We start from the raw sequence: 18,273 nt of genomic DNA on the forward strand, positions 1-18,273 counted from the left end.
CGAACTCTCCTGGACATCTCATTGATGGTGATATTGTATTAGTGAATCCTAGTTTCTGTGTATTTGAAGTCCATAGGTGTCCATCCCCAAAGGAGAAGAGAGAGTATTCTGTAAGTTGAGACTTGCTGGAGACGCTGGCTGAGGAAGAGAGTTAAGTCACAAGGGTGAAACCACTGGTTTGTGCGGGCTGCCTGCTGTGAAAGGCTCAGGCGCCTTAAGAAAAGAATCATGTTATTACCTACTCAAGTGTGTTATGAATTATGTGCTTAGCAGAACGAAGTGTTAGGTCCCGTGCTGTTGTAATAATCATCACTTGTGCTCTTGATATTCTATTTCCTAGGTGGATTAGATACACCCTTTTCTTGCAAGGTCAAAGACCCCGCCACCTGTGCTACACGCACCTGTGGCCTCACTGTAGATTAGGCCACTGAGTACTCCATAGAGGTAGGTATGCACTTAGCTCTGTTAGACTAGGTAGCTGCCATGCGCCTACCGGTAAACATAGGACAGATACAACATTGATTGCTTCAATCAGCTAACGCGATTGTGTCCTCGACAATCTACGACCGATTCAGCTGAAAGTTGGGGCTTATCTCACGTACGCAATTATAGAACAAGGCGGTATCCAACCATGACTGAACAGGTGTGCCGCGAACCGAACGCGTGACACGGCCAGCAACAAAAATGAACATCGCTAATTGCAAGCTCAACAACAGCGACTTCGATTCACGCCACCGCGACATCAGCGAAGAGACACTCCACAGGCCACCACAAGGGCATCGGCGAGGACAGCTAGAGCTAGCGCAGTGCAAGCAGTAGGTACGTATGGATAATGAGACATTGACGTCACTTGTTAGTGACGCGGATAGCATCGTCAGTTGTCTCAATTATTAGTAGCCCTCGAAGTTTTGTACATGTGAACCTAGCAGTTACCGCCGCAAATACGAAATAAATGGACAGTGTCGAGATGATGTTCCAGCCTTAAGCTGATGAAGACCATCCACTATCACAAGTGGCTGCTCGACAGCGTGAACTTTCTTAGATATGATATGTGGATAAGTGAGTATTTCCATGAGTGTATTCAGATGCAGCGCTTTTCTGATTAAAGCTACAGCCATTCATAACCTTCGAGGTAAAAAAACACCTCGATCTCGATCGTCACATTACATGTTTCCATACCCCCTGCGACATTTGTTCCATATTGGCTCTCATCACTTGTACTAGTGGCTGTTGAGATGAGATGTGTCTGAGATCTGAAACCGTAACGTCCGCGTCGTCATTGAATTGGTGTGCCACGTTGTTTTCGAGTCCCTTACAAAAGAGGTATAAGATGTAATGAAGTTAGGATAAATGATGAAAAGTGTCAAATCATCAGCCCGGAGTTATCTTTTGACACGGTTGGAAATATCGGAGCTATCGGAATTGCAGATTATGCGTGCTTAGAGCTCAGAGTTCCTAGGGTCGCACATCGCCGAGATGAGAGATATCGCATGATTAAACAACCATTGGCCCATCGCAAAGCCTATCACGAGATTACCACCTTATCACAAGCTGATGCAGACAGTGAGCCTGACTGAGGCGAACCGTTAGGTAGACATCAATACTCTTTCCAGGAATCCTATAATAGCCGTGAACAGTCGCCATCACCACAATGACTCGGCCACCTTGGATCAGTCCTCATTACAACATGTCACAAAACAGCACCATGACTGCCTCGACGAGCCCGCGAAGCTCTACCGAAGCATTGGTCGGGTTTACACCGCATCATGATACAGACCCAAAACTGGTCATCGTTATGGTAGGCCTTCCTGCAACCGGCAAAAGCTACGTCGCCAAGAAGCTGTCAAGATACCTGAACTGGCTGCAACACAAGACACGCGTATTCAACGTCGGCGATCGTCGCAGAGAAGCAGCCAGCAGCAACTCCGAGGTGACCACTAGCTCATTGTCGACTTCCGCTGCGACATTCTTCGACCCCACCAGCCCAGAGTGCGTGTCACTGCGAGACCAGCTAGCCATCAAAACCCTCAATGAGCTCCTTGAGTGGATATTTAATTCCGGAGGAAACATAGGGATTCTCGACGCCACGAACAGCACACTCGCGCGTCGCCAGCTCGTGCTGAGCCACATCCGACGGCAATGCAAGGAGGACCTGAAGATCCTGTTTCTAGAGAACCGCTGCTCCGATGGCGCGCTGCGCGAGGCCAATATCCGGCTCAAGCTCTCGGGGCCTGATTACGTCGGCAAAGACCCGGAGACCTCACTTGCTGACTTTAGGCTCCGCGTCGTGCACTATGAGAACGCGTACGAGCCGCTGGGGGTGGTCGAGGAGAAGCAGGGGCTCTCGTTCGTGCAGATGACGGATGCGGGGCGCAAGATGAACACGCATCTCATTCGGGGTTATATCATGTCTCAGATCGTCGAGTATCTCCTCAATTTCAATCTAGCCAGACGTCAGATCTGGCTCTCGTGTAATGGTGAGAGCCTCGATGACCGAGAGGGGCGGATCGGCCGTCACTCGGATTTGAGCGACCGGGGACATTTGTACGCGGCAGCTCTAGCGTCTTTCATCGAGGACCAGCGACAGAGCTGGCACGCGGAACCACTTTCTGGTCATAATCCGGACCCATCTCAAGTAAGTAGCTTTTCTTAGCACTTTTTGCCAACTCTGAGATGGTCATGAAGATCCTTGGCTCAAATCTTGGTTCCTAGTTCTCCGTTTGGACGTCTACATGGCCACAAGCTGTCCAAACAGGACGTCTCTTCTCAACCGAGGCATACGGCCAAACACATACCAAAATGCTTGATGATATGAATGCCGGCGCAATGGCAGGTTTGACCTTCGATGAAATCTCCAAACTGTATCCGGACGAGTACGCTGCGCGAAGGCGCGATAAGCTCAATTATCGGTGGCCGGGATTAGGCGGCGAGGGGTACGTCGACTTGATCGTCAGGTTGCGACCCCTCATCGTCGAGCTCGAGAGGACAACTGACAACCTGATATTAATTACGCACCGCGCTGTCCTTCGAATTCTGATAACTTATTTTCTCGGCATCCAGAGAGAGAACATTGGTGAGGTTCAGATGCCTCGTGACACCATATTCTGCTTCGATATAGTAAGCTGCATCTCTCTATTCATTTTCGTGTCATGATTGTACTTCTAACATGAGAGGATCGCACGACTGACTGCTGTTGAAGGAACCGTATGGGATTTCGCTCCGGCCATTCAAATATAACTCGGAGGAGGGAACTTTCACTCAAATGCCAACTAGCGAGATACCTTTTATGTCGAATCGCTAGTAACTATCAAGAATGCGTATAGAGAGGATTTGCGATTGACAGAGAACATGTTTTCTTTCTTCCTGTTCTGCTTTGATTCCCAGTTCTTCGACTATATTTTATTTCTATTAGAATCTTACAGGATCTTTATAAGAGAAGATAGAATTCGGATTAGGAGGTCTCCGTTCGACACTAGATAGATAATCTAGATATATACTTATAAACACTCGCGCTTTACATTTACTTCACGACACGCGAACAGATGAAGAGGGAAGTATTAGCTAGTTATATCAAAGAAAGGTCACGCAGACGATATAATCTGTGATTGTGAGCTACAGTAATGGGTCTTAACAGAGTAGACATTGCGTTTGGAGGTGGGATTCAGTTCGAAATGCTGCCATGCAGATGATGACTTTGACTCTTGGGTATCTGGTGAGGTAGATTCTGCGATCTAAAACATTGGGCTCTCATGATTATTGTCTATGTGTGACTCGTCTTCAGTCTGGTGCCCGAAAACCCTGGTATTTCCCACACATTCCATAGGCTCGCCCACCACTGATAAAACTTGCTCATTGCGGCATTATCACATAACACTCACGCCTCTGGGACACATGTATGAGTCAGCATTCATGCGCTTCATTATAGCTAGATATACGTCGGTGACCTTTTCGCATTCAGCTAGGCTGTTGTTTTTGATGAATACCAATCCCCTTCTTCGCGCGGTATCCGGTCATTCTCACCGGGTGCGCCGATGAAGCCGTGGCGTATTCAGAAGCCAATCTGGATTCAGCGAATTTACCTGGCGCTCCAAATTCGAGGGTAGCTTAGGAGCTAGAGGCTTTGTGAAAAAAAGAAGGCACCTACCAGCTAGGCCGTTTCTGGTTGAATGGAACTACGGGGTGAAATATTAGAGGCCGAATGTTCTGTTGGAGTTGGGGATTGGAGGGCGCAAATACGAGTCTCATGAGCACCAGTAGCGACCTCTTTTCCGACATATGTATGATAACAAGCATCTAGTACGGCTAAGGTACTTCCTGTTTATACATACGTGCGACGTTATACCCGATTGAATAGTAGTTTTCGCAACCTTTCGACAGTCGTATCCCTAGAGCGAAATTGAATAGACACAGTTCAGGCAGACGCACGTACATCTTACTCCCCTTTCCTAGCTTCGATTTAGCAGAAATTGTCCCATGCGTCGTCATTCATACTTCGTGGAATGATACCGAGTAGTCGTCATGACCGAAAGCGCCATTGCAGAGCATCTTCAGCAGGAGAGGACCCTGCCAGCAAGAACGCCACAGAATTATCACCCCGCATACCCAGTCTACACCACTCGATGGGGCAAGAATGTCACCGACCTCGTCATGGCGGTGTTGGGAACGCAATTCTCGACTCGAAGCAATCAGGCCGACGAAGCCAGGGCCAAACTTCTCTCTTTCTTAGAACCTGACAGCACTGATATCTCGACAAGACCTAGCTTCAGTGAAGTCACGTCGGTGACGGATGCCAGAGGTCATTATAATGAGGCAATTATCGCCTATTGGCCTAGCATCACAGCGTACAGGCAATGGGCTGTAGAAAGCGGATTCCAACAATGGTGGGACGCGCTTGACGCTGAGCGCGAATCACACGGCTGGTTCCTCGAAGTTTTCTTCCCAACAATGGATAGGATAGAGACCGTGTATACCAATAACGAGGTAGGCGAGGGTGCGGCGCATATGAGGGACAGCTTCAGCGGTGCGATAGCCGAGCATGGCTATTGGGGTAGCATGCGCGACCGCCTGCCTGCGTCGCAGACAAATCCCCTCGACGGCGATAAAGTGGACTGGAACGCGAAAGAGACGGAAGACTCGGCGGGTAGCGCAAAGCGTCGGATTCGCGTTCCCGGAACCCCGAATCTGGCTGTCATCCGCTCCGCGCAGGACGTACGTATCCCTAAAATCATCTTAATTCCTATGATTACTGACTCCAGCGAACTGTAGTGGGCGGACACGAGCCCCGCGGAGCGCGAGCTGTATCTCAACGAGATGCATCCTGTGCTGGTGAAGGGGATGGACTACATCCGCGATTACGGCTATGAGACCGGGTGTTACAGTTGTCGTCTCATGGACGTCGTGGACGCCAAGACGGCAAAGGCGGATCGCGACCGCACGTTCGGGCTCGCATATTTCGACGAGCTGGCGTCGTTGGAACGCTGGAGCAGAGAACATCCCACGCACCTTGCTATTTTCGGGGGCTTCTTTCGTTATGCCAAGAAACTCAACAACCAAATCACATTGCGCTTGTCTCACGAGGTACTGGTGCTGCAGCCGGAGCAACAGCTTTTTGAATATGTCGGTTGTCACGCTGCCACTGGTATGCTGACTTCCGTGTACGGGCATCCAGGGCTAGCTCAGATAACTTGACGACAACACTTTTCGGTAATTACTTGGACCAATGTATGACTTAGTAGGATAATACGGTTGAAATGAACTAGTCTTCTCGCGATCGTTGTAATAGGCGAAGGAGACTCGCGCCGCTCTCACACTTATATGTATTACTGCCTTCGCCCCTCAAATCTACGGTCCTGGCGGCCTTTTTTTTCTATTACACCTCATTATAACAGCCTTCTCTCGTATCGTATATTTGGCTCAGCAAATTTACTTCAAAACGATCAGTGGTGAGGTGTGCAATATTGATAACTCGGTTCGGGGGTGTCGCTGATTTATCATCGCTGCCTCCGAGCCCTTAGAGTTAATTCACTTCTTTCTTTACCCTAATCATACCATTTATATCTAACCAGAGGGATATACCCCTATACCGTAAATATCAAGTCAACAATGTCTCCCGCCCCCCCTTTTTTATGGAAAGAGGGAGATAAGAGGAAAGTCTATTTTAGTTCATTCATATTGAATAGAAGTTCAAATTCATTGAAACTCAGAAGAGCGTTCACACGTACTAGCAGGTTTAGCTCTTCACGAATAGAAATATTTCATCAATTCAATTAGTATACGCCTGCTCAAGATCGGCAACATATCCGCAGATCTCCATCAGAAAGTTAGGAAACAGACCATGATCAGATTCAAGAAGTCCCAACCCATTTTCTGCATCCTCATCACTCTACCGAAGAGAAGCGGTAATATCTGTTGAAACTGAGTTGGTAGACTCTGCAAACAAATGTTGCTCTAGCCATGGCGGATCTACGGTAGAGAGGCTTCAACCGCTTCATATAATGGAGAACTTCAACTTTCTCACTGATATCGTAGTCAGGGGAAATGATCTTCAACATCTTGGGAGAAGTTAGGAGATTCATTGCTCTACAACTTGAATGCTTCCTTCAGATCGTTGATACAATCTTGCACGAATTCCTTCGATCCCGGATTGAACCCATCCCATTGCGGGAACGTGTGCCCCTGCCCCTTATATATCTTAATTTTGCTCTGCGTACCCGCAGCCCGCAGTTTCTCATGGTACGCCTTCGCCTCGGAGACTAGGGGGTCGACTTCCGCAGCCCGGATTGAAGCAGGGGCTAGGTTCTCGTGAGACTTAGCAAGGAGCGGCGATGCGCGGAAATCCTCTGCCTTTTCGGACCTCTCTGGCCCCGTTCCGAGCCAGTAGTTGTAGAACCAGACGAGCCGTGATAGCGGCAACATTGGCGCAAACTCGTTGCTGACGTAGCTCTCATAAGGACCCCCCTTGCATGATCCTTCTACCGGGACATACCGCACGTCGGCGAGCGGCACGATGAGAATCTGTAGCTTCAATGGTGGAAGAGTGGGATCGTCCCGCGCCAGGATCGACAGCACCGCCGCGATACACCCGCCTGCTGAGAGCCCGCTCACCGCGATTCTGGAGGTGTCGACGTTAAGCTCATCGGCTTTTGCGAAAACCCATTTCAGCACGTCCCAGCTGTCCAGCACCGACGTCGGATGCGGGAACTCGGGCGCGGTTCTGTAGTCGGCATTGACGACGACGCAGCCGGCGCCCTGGCAGAGCTGACGCACGAGTGGCTCGTCGGAATTCAAGTCGCCGATCACGAAGCCTCCACCATGGAAATTAACGAGGGCGGACAGGCGTCCTTCGGAGCTTGCAAGGCCCCCATTGCTTATTGCCTCGGCGGTAGGCACGTAAACCTGGACGTCAACCTCGCCTTCCGGGTGTGAGACGGGAACGCGATAGATGGTGTTGCTGGCTACCTCGGGCCGAGGTCCCGTGACTTTGGCAGTCGGGAAGCTGTATGCCTCCTTATTTTCCTTATAGACCTCATACGGCACCTGATCACATCTCATACGTGGAGCTAGGGTATAATGAGATGCCTGTCTCGTCATATATGCTGCGGTGCTGTCGAATTGCTCACCTTGATAGCGATTGTAGATATCCAAGTATACCGGGTCAAGCCTCTCGGCAATTGATGGCTGGAGCGCATTCACAACCCCGGGAATCTCATCAATGGAACCCATGGTTGATTTGTGAATCCGGGGAGAAAAATGGAGAAGTCTCGGTAGATTTGCTCTCGCGTGGAGACTAGATAGCCAAGTTGGTGGATGTCGTCACAGTGATACAGGCGTAGCGCAAACACGAGGATCCGAGCGTATGTCTTATTATCAAGACACAATCATGAGGTGGAGTTCGAGTCTCGGCAGTTTTAACAACCATGATGCCATGACATGTAAGGTTTCTTGGTATATTATATACCAATGATCCGCCGCTGGTCGAGGGGCAAGCGGCAGTAGTGAAAAGGCATAGACCAGTTACCTGCATTCTGGGGAGGAGTTCTGACTTTCGGCGAAGACACTAGTCTGACCTCAGCCATACGTATCAATACTATGGGAGCGAACCAGACACGATTATCAATGCCCTCCTGACTCCCCCTTGGTGATGTGACGTCGATCCACCAACCCCCTCAGACGATGGAGAACCTTTATCTCCCTGGTGGGGGTCAGGATACGTTCCAGATGGCGATTAAATATTCCCGCACCAATCCGTAGGAAGAAAAGCACAGATTAATCTCATAAGGAAGACATGTTGGCTGCATATGCGAACTCGCCCAAACACGTAGCAAGTCGAGACGTATCGATAATCCGCCATTACCCACATCGGGGAGAGGGGCCTTATCGAGCCGTCGCGTCGCGTCGTTCGTACCCTTTTAATCATCCCCAATCCAATACGAGCATACAGTAGACACAGATGACTACTGCGGCCATCGGGTCTAGGGAAATACCCTGCTCAGTGGAGTGGGTGGGGGATGGCGGAGGAATGTAGAGGCCAAGTTGCTTCCGAATGGCTTCCACGATGCTAGTTTAGCTTAATCTTCAAAATATATTAAGGTCACGTAACACATGGGCGATGGCAACGTGTCATTATTTTGATTGCAATATAGACTTCGTCAGTTCCCTGAGAGCCTAATGAAATGACATATCCCTATATCCACTTGCATCTTAGTTATGAATGCTTACGCCACGTTCTTGACAGTACTTGTCTACTTCTTTACGCAGCATATCTTGTTGTCGGCTGACAAGATCCATGATATCTCGGCACTCCTCTCCTAGATTCGTGGGGCCACTTTGGCCCTCGACGCTACTGTAAATCTCCACCATCTCCTCCATAACTGCCTGTAACTGATTGGGAAGCCATGTAACTATCGGACTACCGCCTGTGGCAGTGGGGTGTGATGTCTGTTTGAGAATATACTCGCGTGCAAAGCACCAGTGCCTCCATCGAAAGTCACGGACCTGGTCCAGAAGCTTGATCCATAGGCGCCGCGATTCGAGCAATAGCTCCTTCTGCTCTGTTGTAGCGACATGGTGGGGGTTAGTTCCAAGCCCGAAGTCTTTCACGCCTAATTCTTCCGAGCTGTGTTTCACATCAACTAGGAACTGCCGGTGGTTGCTTGGCCGGTACTCTCTGAAATCCTGCAAGATTTCCGTGAGGGGAGTGCTTGGCATTTGAATCTGCAAGAAATTATCCATGAGCGGTATCATGGAGTCGTTCGCACCGCTTTCTCCACGAAAGCTCATAGGCTTGCCATCATTGATGCCCTCGTAGACTACCCCTTCAGGGAACATAGACTGCGAGGTGATGCCGAAGATGAAGGTTCGGAAACTCGTGTATGAGCGAGGCTTCGACTTACCCCACATTGTTTCCATCACAGTATTGACCTTCTTCATACCACCCAAGATGGTGCGGAGGCCGTCGTTGAATGTCTTCCGCTGTACTGTGCGGTCCGCGCCGTTTTGATTAGCGAGAGCGGAGAGGGCTGACATGGCTCCGGCTATAATGGGGCCGGAATTCTTCACCACTACCACTTATAGTCAGTAACCAACATGCATGAAGTGGTTTTCGGGTTATCTTTGAATATGAATAAGGTGTTCTAGATTCAGCGTTGGGGCATAAAGACGCCTTCGTATACTGATAGTCATCTCGGATGAAATATTAACTTAGATAAATACTCACTGTCGACGTGCACCAGAACAAATCCTGCTTCCGACGAAGATGGGTCGAGCCCATGCTCAAACGCGCGGATTAGACGCAAGTTGTCATACTCAAGACCCCTATTGGGATCTTGAAGACGATAATTGAAGAGCGCATAAGAGCCAGCGTACTCCATGAACGGCTTGAAGCCAGTGCTAAAGGAAGGGACTCATGAGTTATAATTCATTGCTTATCTTATATGAAAGCTAGGTTAACTTACAGCTCTGCGCACCGTGCGATGGGGCGTGACAGCTGAGCTGGCAGAAACGATCGAGCTAGCCCATACGGCTCACCTTTCATGAATCTCATATGGCAAGGCTCTAGGAGATATGCTGAGGCGAGGAAGGAATAGTCACGATATAATGCGTTCATCATGGGAACGTTATCACGGTATTCTTCGATCTCCCCAGTCAAGTCGGGGAGTTCCTGTACCGCGTCACCCAGCTGACCTGCAGCTAGGAGTCCAGGATGCCCCGACTGGGTCGAAACGGGCACTAGGATGGCGTTAGTGATTCATACTGTGAGATGAAGAATGATCCAAATAGTAGCATACTCCTTCGCAGTAACTCCTCTACGGCATCGAACTTGGGAGGAAGTGCGACGACAGGATCCGCGCGGGGCAAGAAGCCTCGTGTGGTTGAGACCATGAACGCTGGCAACGACAATTCATGTGGTCTCGTGTCTTCGAGGACTTCGAAAGATGTGTTTGGGATAAGCATGTTGAGGAGTTAGGGGTTGAAGCGCTTTGGATAGCCCAGTGTGATGATTCGAGACAACAGTTGATAATCTTTGCTGAGGTTACAGTGGATTTTTTTTTTTGAAAGAGGTGAGGGGAAGATTCCGGACGTAACATAACCGCCACCAATCTGGTGATATACTCTGTGGCCGGAACTGATTCCGGCCTCATCTAGACTCAGATAACCGAAGTCGGGCTGGTGACGTTTCTCTGGGGAACATTCTTATCAGTACCCCCTTCGCTCTATGGTCCGGCACATGAACGAGCCTTCCCTTGTTTGTTCATACCGCAATCACCGGAAGTGTTATACTTTGTGCTCTCATCGATCTTCCTACTCGGTGAAACTATCGTGAGCTTGAAGTGAGACCTGTGATATTGCGGCATAGCGGCTTCAGCACCAACAGGAAGGAGTTGACATCTCGAACTGTGAAAGTTCGGCTATGTGGGGAGTTCTCATCATTTAGTAGATCCATCCCGTCGGCTTCATCGCTCTTTTGTGACTCTTGAGTGCGGCGGTGGTGAAGATGAAGGAAGGGAATGAGTAATTAGTAAGTAATAGATTGATAGGCTCCGCTTGGATAAGCCGTGCCCAGCCCGGTGTAGACCGACTGTGGCCGGAACCATTCCGGCCACCGTGCACGTGAGCTTCTCCGTCATTGTGTTACTCAATCCACAAATCACTCGTCGTGAGGGCCTTGATCTCCTGCACAAAGCCGATGTATTGCCACTCTTCTCCTTATCGCTGGCATTTGTCTTGCTATCAATTCGGTGGCCGGTACCTGCAGGCAATACCAGAGCCTTTTGTCCGCCTTACTGGGTTTCCTAGGACTTTGTGAAATCCCGTCGGATATACAACACCATGGATATGGCCTTATCAGGGCCTCGTATGCATATACACTAGGTTAAATGCGTATATATTTTCTGTGCTCGATTAAAAACGTTCGTAGAGTGAGGTTGACACTAGTAGTGGGAATCGTGACCCGACGTATATAGTGTATTGTGCTGCTTATCTCTCCAAAACGAATCTAAACAATAAAGTCAACAGATCTAAGCCGCTGTCTTGTGCAGACTTCTTCACAGTAAGGGAGACGGGTTTCCTGCTATCATAGTCCGATGATCTGATGCCACTGGCTGCCTTTCTGGTAGTCAAGTAGAGCACAAACAGTAGCAGTTGAGCCAGAGCGGAATCATTGCTAGATGAATCTGCATTACGACCCAGGCATATTATTCTATGGAGGGGTCGAAGGGATTGGGTTCAACAGCGTCATCCTCAATCTCGCGGTGCGCTGTACGGTTTTCATAGCGAGTCATGACTTAACGCGACCCAAAAGTTTCCCTCCGCTTCTTTGTTCAATACTAGCATCAGGTATGTAAACGAGCATCTCTATCGGAAACGAAGACTTCAGGATGAACAATGCCAAGAACCTCTCACATCACGCGCGATTCTGCAACCAGGCTTCCTTGCCCAGGAGGAGATCGGTCTCGAAGCGCCGCATGGCGATCGCTCCAGACACTTGGCCATAGGCTATCTCGCACCCTTTTACTCGTGGTGAGTATCTTATTGCTTGCATTCCGATGACTCGCGTTGCTCAGCAATGGGGGTTCGCGCCCTGTCTGATATGAGACGAATTCATCACGATGAGAGCCGGCTCATTCCCAATGAGAAGAATGAGTACGCGCTTAATAAATTAAGTGACAGCAGAAGGCCATCGTGCAGCATGCAGCCGATGAAGAGATCGTACCTATCATACCGCGATTCATCGCCTCCGTGCAGTAGTCTGTGGGGCAGCTGCGTCCAAAGCTGAGACAGATGATAACAGAAACCTGTTAGGACCTGCTTTTTCCTGTTTTACGATTATTCGAGACGTCGAGTTTGATCACGGGGTCCGCTATGGCATTTCATCTTATACCGTACAACATTCCTCTCATTCATCGCCTCTCGATTTATAACATAGCACACCTAGTCATATGTAATGGCTCTCACAGAATCGCCACCATGAAATAAGGTTTCAAGATATGTTGATATTATTTTCTTAGTCTAGCAAGGAAATATGATAGTTGCTTGACACACATTTCATGAAGCGAAGCGTATATCCAGACGTATCCGACCCGTCACGCCAACGACGACACATTCATATTCACACCATGTTGCCGTCGACGAAGAAGAACAAGGTGAATCCCATGCGTTCATTAAGCCCAAGTAAACCCCGTCGTTCCCAAACGTTAAATATCCAGATCTGAACGCCCTCTTGGTCCCGATCTAATGCTAACTCCTTTGCTATCCAATAGGTATAAGTATGTAAGGTTCGAAAATAAACAAGATTAATTACACATTATCGGTATTGTGCCCCGGCTAATGTTGGTCGGTAATACGCGAAGATTACCAAGCGAACACCATCAGGGCCGGGTTGAGGGCGACTGGGAGTAGGAAGTGGCAAGCCGCCAGCCAGGCAAGAGGGAAGATGGAGGCGAAGTAGGTGATGCGCCAAGCTTCGGGGAAGCCGTAGAGGCCGGCAATAATGAGGCCAACAGTGCCAAAAGAGAACACGAACGTTCCCTTGAAGCGCTTCAATAATCGGGGAATCTCTTCGAGGAAATTGACCTCTTCGACTTCCTTAGCTGTGGCTCCCCAGGTCATGTCGATGCTGAAGAAGTGGCACAAGATGGCTTGGGACACGTGCAGCGACAGGCCACCTAGGAAGATGGTCATAACAGGAATCCACTTCACGTTATCCCAGACTACGGAGAAGCGTTAGCTTTGAAACAAGATGCAACTAATGAAAGAAAAACTTACAGGCTCCGAGGAGAGACTTCTGGTTCAGACGGTACCGCAGAATAGCAAGCGCAAGGTTACCGAATCCAGTGAACACGACGATAACCGAAACAAAGATAGCGAAAGAGTCCAGGTAGTACTTGTCGTACAAGCCGTAGAAAAAGCCAGTGAGGAAGTAGTTGAACAGGGTGATGATCCACGACGCGCCAATAGCATAATACGTTCCGATATAACTGCAGATGGTGATCTTCTTGGGAAGGGGGATGTTAGAGCCTAGGAACTTTCGGAAGAGAGGGGTTATAGGACCCCGAGTCGGCCAATAACGCAAAGGGTGGAACATCAACTCGTTACAGCCAAAGGCGTACTTCTCCCAACGCGCTAGCTCGTCATACACCGTCAGAGACACGCCTTCTTGAAATCCTTCACCGGTATACGAAGCAAGACGGCAACTGTAACCGGCACACTGAAGACGGAGAGACATGTCGAAATCTTCCGAGACATGAGATTCAGACCAGTATTTCTCATACCCATCCTCATCTTGATACGACGCGGCATCTTGTATGGCGGACCAGCGAAGTATAGCGTTGTGCCCGACGAAAGGAACGGAGTCGCCAATTGACACAGTGTAGATGATGGAAGAATAAATCAGGTTGGTAAACCACTCGACACTGCAAACATATCAGTAAAGGGTCTGTGTAAATGCTTAAGAAACCAGACTTACGCTCCCTCGAAGAACGATTCACTAACGCGCATTACACCGGATGAGAACTGCAGAATAGCAACCTGAGGAGACTGCTCCATTTCACTGACCGCATCTAGCAAGCAGTCTTCGGGCACACGGGTATCGGAGTCGATAATAAGGATGTAGTCACCGATGCGAATGTTACCTTCGGCCCAAGTCCGGCCTTCGTCCTCTTGCAAGACTTCAGATAGACATTGCTCATAGGCAGCGTGTTCGTCTTCTTGTGTCCATGTGGCAGATCTTTGAGCCTGAGCTAACTTATCCTCAACACGGTTGCTGACCATCAAAGCATAGTTCATGTTAGATGCCTTCTTGAACTTTCCTCGGCGAAGGAAAACCTGTTCCCCTTCCTCGGGGTTAGGGTTGTGCTTCGGTCGAGACACCCAGCCAATGTTATTCTCGTCGTAGAATTCGCGACGGGCTTGGGCTTCTTCTGGCGAGATGAGCTGCATACCGTCGTCATTGACGAAGATATTGGCAGACCCGCCTTGAAGCTCGTATGTCGATATACACTGCTTAAGCGATTGAACAGTTGGACCGATGACAGCCTTTAAGCCTTCCTTATAAACTGGCATCTGAATGGTAACGTGGGGCAGTGTATGATGCTCGCGATCGAGTCGCCTTGGCGCTGTTCCCGAGTAAAACTTGCTGTTTTGGTTAACGGCACTGATAGGCCCGAAGATTTCGAAGAGATTGACGATAATAGTTTGGAAAAAGAAGTAGCCAACCCATAGCTGAAGAGGGGCAACTGCGATGAGGGCGAGTCGAACGTAATCGCCATCGGTCGCGAGTTCAAAACTGAGTTTCCTAAAACCCAGGCCTAAGGTGGCGACGGATAAAGCCATGGTAAGTCCGACAGTGAAAGCACTGGTAAGCTTTATCCGCCTGTCGGGTGCGTTGGCGGCAGCCTCAAGATCAATCGGCGTGACCTCTACTTCACCGACTTGGACCTTTTCGCCCTTCTCGCCCTCTGTCTCCTCTTCTTCATCTTGTCCTGTTCCCCAGATCATCCTCATTAACTGGCGTTCTAAAGCTTCAGCTCTAGCCAATACTTTCTTAGGTTCATCATCCCAAACAATCATAATCTGAAGATCCTGGATGAATGCAGCAAAGTGGTGCTTCTGACACCGTGGTAGGTCGCGCATGCTCGGTAGCACCTGCAACCTCAAGCCATCCGGAAGTGGAATATACTCGTAAGTCGTCCGCCTCGAAGCCAGAATAACGTTGATAATTCTCGTATTGACAGTCATAGCACACTGTAGGTGGAGTTAGCACAATGTCAAGTAGCATACTACAACACATGAAAGAACAACATACCCTGACGTTGAGCTCCATCGCCATGTCGTACAAACTGTATTTCATGTCTCGAAGCTGAGGCGGACAGCAAGCGTAGTTGTTCCTCCCCTTCTTCAGCACAACGCCTTCACCTGGCAATATGCCGGTGGCATATTGTCTCTCCAATTGCTGCTGGTATAACCAGCTGCACATGACATCCGCTTTGACGTCGAGAAGGCTCTCGCGAGCATTTCGAAAATCACCGGTGGGATATAGTGAGGCAGGTCGCGATCCCATCAAGCTCCGGGCTGGCGTGCCGGGCATAGAAAAATTAGGCGTAGGGGCGGGAGCAGGCCCCTCCAAGCGAGTCTCAGTCATCTCAGTGATCGGCGACGGCTTCTTGCCAGGGCCCTTCTTCTTCTCTCCATCATTCTGGTCCTTGCCAGGAGCGAAGTACGACTTGAGGAAGCTCATGGCGACGGATGACCGACAAGAGCCGAAGAGAGCGAAAGACGAAGCAGACAGAAAGGAAAACGAACGAACGGCTACGACTTTGCTCTATCCTGGCCACCGCTCGCGAGAACAAGAAAGCAACATGAAGAGAGACGGCGGGTGGTATTAATTATGAGAGGGCCAGGGGGCCCAGGTGGCCGAGCTAGACGAGTGGGCTTGCTTAGGGTGCCAACTGAGCGAACTACCTAGCCAACTGAATCGAGGCCTATCTGGGTAGCAATAGCGGACAAATCGAGCCGAACAGGGTGGTTATCTAGGTAGTATACCTACCTAGGTAGTAGTGTACCTAGGTACATAGCTATCTACCTGTAGGACCACTGGACCTGGCGGCACCGCCAGAGCTGCACGACGCTATCAGTTCTCGGCTGGGCACTCCAGCCGCACTAGCCCGACGGAGCTGTAGCGCAGACCGCGCAGACCATCCAACGGGTCGTGTCGCGTGGGCCTCGACTGGCCAGGCGAGCCAGGTTCCTGAGCTAGATGAGCTAGACAAGCCATCCAATGTCCAGATGTACAGATGTCCAAGGCACGTCGCGAACAGCCGAGAGGAGAAGGGAGTGTGTGCCACCCTTTCTGGCTCGGACTAGCTACCAATATGGACTGAATCGCCAATAATGAGAACCGCTTAGTGTAGGGCAGCCCGGAGTAGGTGAGGTCCAGTCTCATTCTCGTTCGCTTTTATCAACGGCCAAGCTGGTATTGAGCGCAACGGTCCTTGGCTGTCTACTTCAATCTGTGTATTGATCGGTAGCTGGCTTTAGTTAACCGAGTGCACACATGGTAGATGTACTACCTAGGTCTGCTACCTATATTCTACCGCCTACATGTAGATAGGTGCTCCAAAGCGCTTCAAGGCATATACCTATACCTGCATGTAGCATCGGACTGGGTAGGTAGGCACTGAATTGGTGCGGGCGCCGGTTGCAACAAATGTCACAAGCTCGCACGCTAAGTCGACAGATGGTTGTTCGTATCTGCCCTCATTACTGAATTCAACGTGCTTGGCTCACGACGGGAACTCTTTCATCAGGTATAGCTCATGGCGCTAATCTGTGCATGATACAGGTAAGCTGAGAATAGCAATTTTCCATCGGCACTATGTCTTTGAATGATTCATGATACCATGCGAGTAAGCTATGGGAAGACATGTCCTGTACTACATGTGTAGATTACCTACATCATAAAGCGTGAAAAACACCTTTTCGGAATTATTGACGAAAACAGCCCATCAGACACCACAGTAGGAAGGTACCTAGGTAGAGGGGGAAGGAACAGACAGAGAGAAAGGCATCAGGATCGAACAGCCACCCAAGACGACCTCAAGCTGAAGCTGAAGCGAAACGACAAGCGAGGGCGACGCTCGAGACTCAGGGCGAGACTGGACGAGTGCCACGCTGGTAGCCGAGCTGACCGTGTCGGGTGGAGAATATTGAGAAAAAAACCGATACTTAGGTCACGGTAGCGCACCTTAGCTGCCTCTAGCGCCCGCTTCCAGACTGCTCTTGGCCTTTTGGCGACGTCTATGAAAGCCTGGCGCGATATTAATTGATTACACTACATGAGATTTATGATGTCCACGACACGCATGTACCGTACTATGTAAGTATGTAGCCAAAGCTAGCGAGGGCGAAAGAGAAGGAGGGAGCAGAGAGGGAGAAAAATTAGACACTGGAAGGACACTAACAGGAAACGGTGCAGCAAGGAGCCTGCAGGTTGCAGACTTGCGGTGCAGTAGGGTGGGTTCGTGAATACGAGAGACGATGGAATCCATGCATAATCTTCTGAAGCTGCTCTCCATTACCCCCCTCCGTTCTCCCTCAAGTATATCATAGTCGGTTTGCGCTGTCTTTCCTACAGAACAACAACCCTCAATAAAGGAAATTCTCTCAACCGCGTGCGAAGTATGACATAAGTATTAGAAATTTTCAAGGTGGACCAGCCGGCAACCGAGCAACCCAGATAATGCCAAGAAGAGAATTAATAACAGGAGGCAGCGGCCCCCATGCTCTGCCCTGCTCAACACCCTGCTTCAGATCCTTTCCCGTAGATAAGAGATCGGGTATCTGGCTATCTTGACCGGAAATCGTGGGATTAGTGCGAACAGCAATACCTAGATCATTATGATCGGTTACAAGGGCAGTGCAAGGCGGAACTCGAGACGGCTACGTACATAGGTAGTAGAGAAGATCACTCTACATGTAAAAAAAACATTTCTTTACTAGTAAAACTCTATCTATGGCGAGCCTCACACTCATATGGCAATGTCAACAACACTAGGCCGGGGTCGGTCACGTCGTTCGGAGACTGGCCGTGGCTAGATTGTGCCGATCACAGTTGATACGATACCTAGACCACGTAGCTAAAGTCGGTCTACCGTACCGTACCTACTTACTTAGGGCTTGATTGAATTCGTCGCGGCTCGCCCAGTCTCCTGGGTCACCGGAGGCCCCGCTAGTACTGGCCTAAATGGCGGACTGGATGGACGCTGGGTGGACGCTGGA

General features: G+C 49.7%; 5 protein-coding genes across 5 annotated transcripts; 2 read left to right on the top strand and 3 right to left on the bottom strand.

The window, feature by feature from the left end:
- Positions 1-1,705: 1,705 nt before the first annotated feature.
- Positions 1,706-3,301, top strand: F5B22DRAFT_637040 (6-phosphofructo-2-kinase-domain-containing protein; the record flags this gene model as incomplete). The annotated part of the gene is made up of 3 exons (XM_047977375.1): positions 1,706-2,635; positions 2,713-3,117; positions 3,200-3,301. 3 exons carry the CDS (start codon positions 1,706-1,708, stop codon positions 3,299-3,301), a joined length of 1,437 nt encoding a protein of 478 aa, XP_047829771.1.
- Positions 3,302-3,931: 630 nt separating this feature from the next.
- On the top strand, positions 3,932-6,157 carry F5B22DRAFT_610586 (phenylacetaldoxime dehydratase). The gene is made up of 2 exons (XM_047975222.1): positions 3,932-5,208; positions 5,266-6,157. Exons 1-2 carry the CDS (start codon positions 4,519-4,521, stop codon positions 5,686-5,688), a joined length of 1,113 nt encoding a protein of 370 aa, XP_047829772.1. The 5' UTR covers positions 3,932-4,518; the 3' UTR covers positions 5,689-6,157.
- A 267-nt stretch (positions 6,158-6,424) lies between these two features.
- Positions 6,425-8,211, bottom strand: F5B22DRAFT_228839 (alpha beta hydrolase fold-3 domain-containing protein). Its single transcript, XM_047969832.1, has 2 exons — positions 7,620-8,211; positions 6,425-7,559 (listed from the first exon to the last, which is right to left on the bottom strand). Exons 1-2 carry the CDS (start codon positions 7,720-7,722, stop codon positions 6,580-6,582), a joined length of 1,083 nt encoding a protein of 360 aa, XP_047829773.1. The 5' UTR covers positions 7,723-8,211; the 3' UTR covers positions 6,425-6,579.
- Positions 8,212-8,558: 347 nt separating this feature from the next.
- On the bottom strand, positions 8,559-10,663 carry F5B22DRAFT_228916 (indoleamine 2,3-dioxygenase-like protein). The gene is made up of 4 exons (XM_047969833.1): positions 10,287-10,663; positions 9,954-10,227; positions 9,716-9,888; positions 8,559-9,560 (listed from the first exon to the last, which is right to left on the bottom strand). The coding sequence occupies exons 1-4, from the start codon at positions 10,450-10,452 to the stop codon at positions 8,701-8,703; spliced, it is 1,473 nt and encodes a 490-aa protein (XP_047829774.1). The 5' UTR covers positions 10,453-10,663; the 3' UTR covers positions 8,559-8,700.
- A 2,116-nt stretch (positions 10,664-12,779) lies between these two features.
- Positions 12,780-15,929, bottom strand: F5B22DRAFT_228963 (glycosyl transferase family group 2-domain-containing protein). Its single transcript, XM_047969834.1, has 4 exons — positions 15,302-15,929; positions 13,964-15,240; positions 13,264-13,910; positions 12,780-13,208 (listed from the first exon to the last, which is right to left on the bottom strand). Exons 1-4 carry the CDS (start codon positions 15,731-15,733, stop codon positions 12,850-12,852), a joined length of 2,715 nt encoding a protein of 904 aa, XP_047829775.1. The 5' UTR covers positions 15,734-15,929; the 3' UTR covers positions 12,780-12,849.
- Positions 15,930-18,273: the final 2,344 nt, after the last annotated feature.

Source organism: Xylaria bambusicola (genome assembly GCF_022495145.1).
Source record: "Xylaria bambusicola strain CBS 139988 unplaced genomic scaffold F5B22scaffold_27, whole genome shotgun sequence".
Lineage (NCBI taxonomy): Eukaryota > Fungi > Ascomycota > Sordariomycetes > Xylariales > Xylariaceae > Xylaria > Xylaria bambusicola.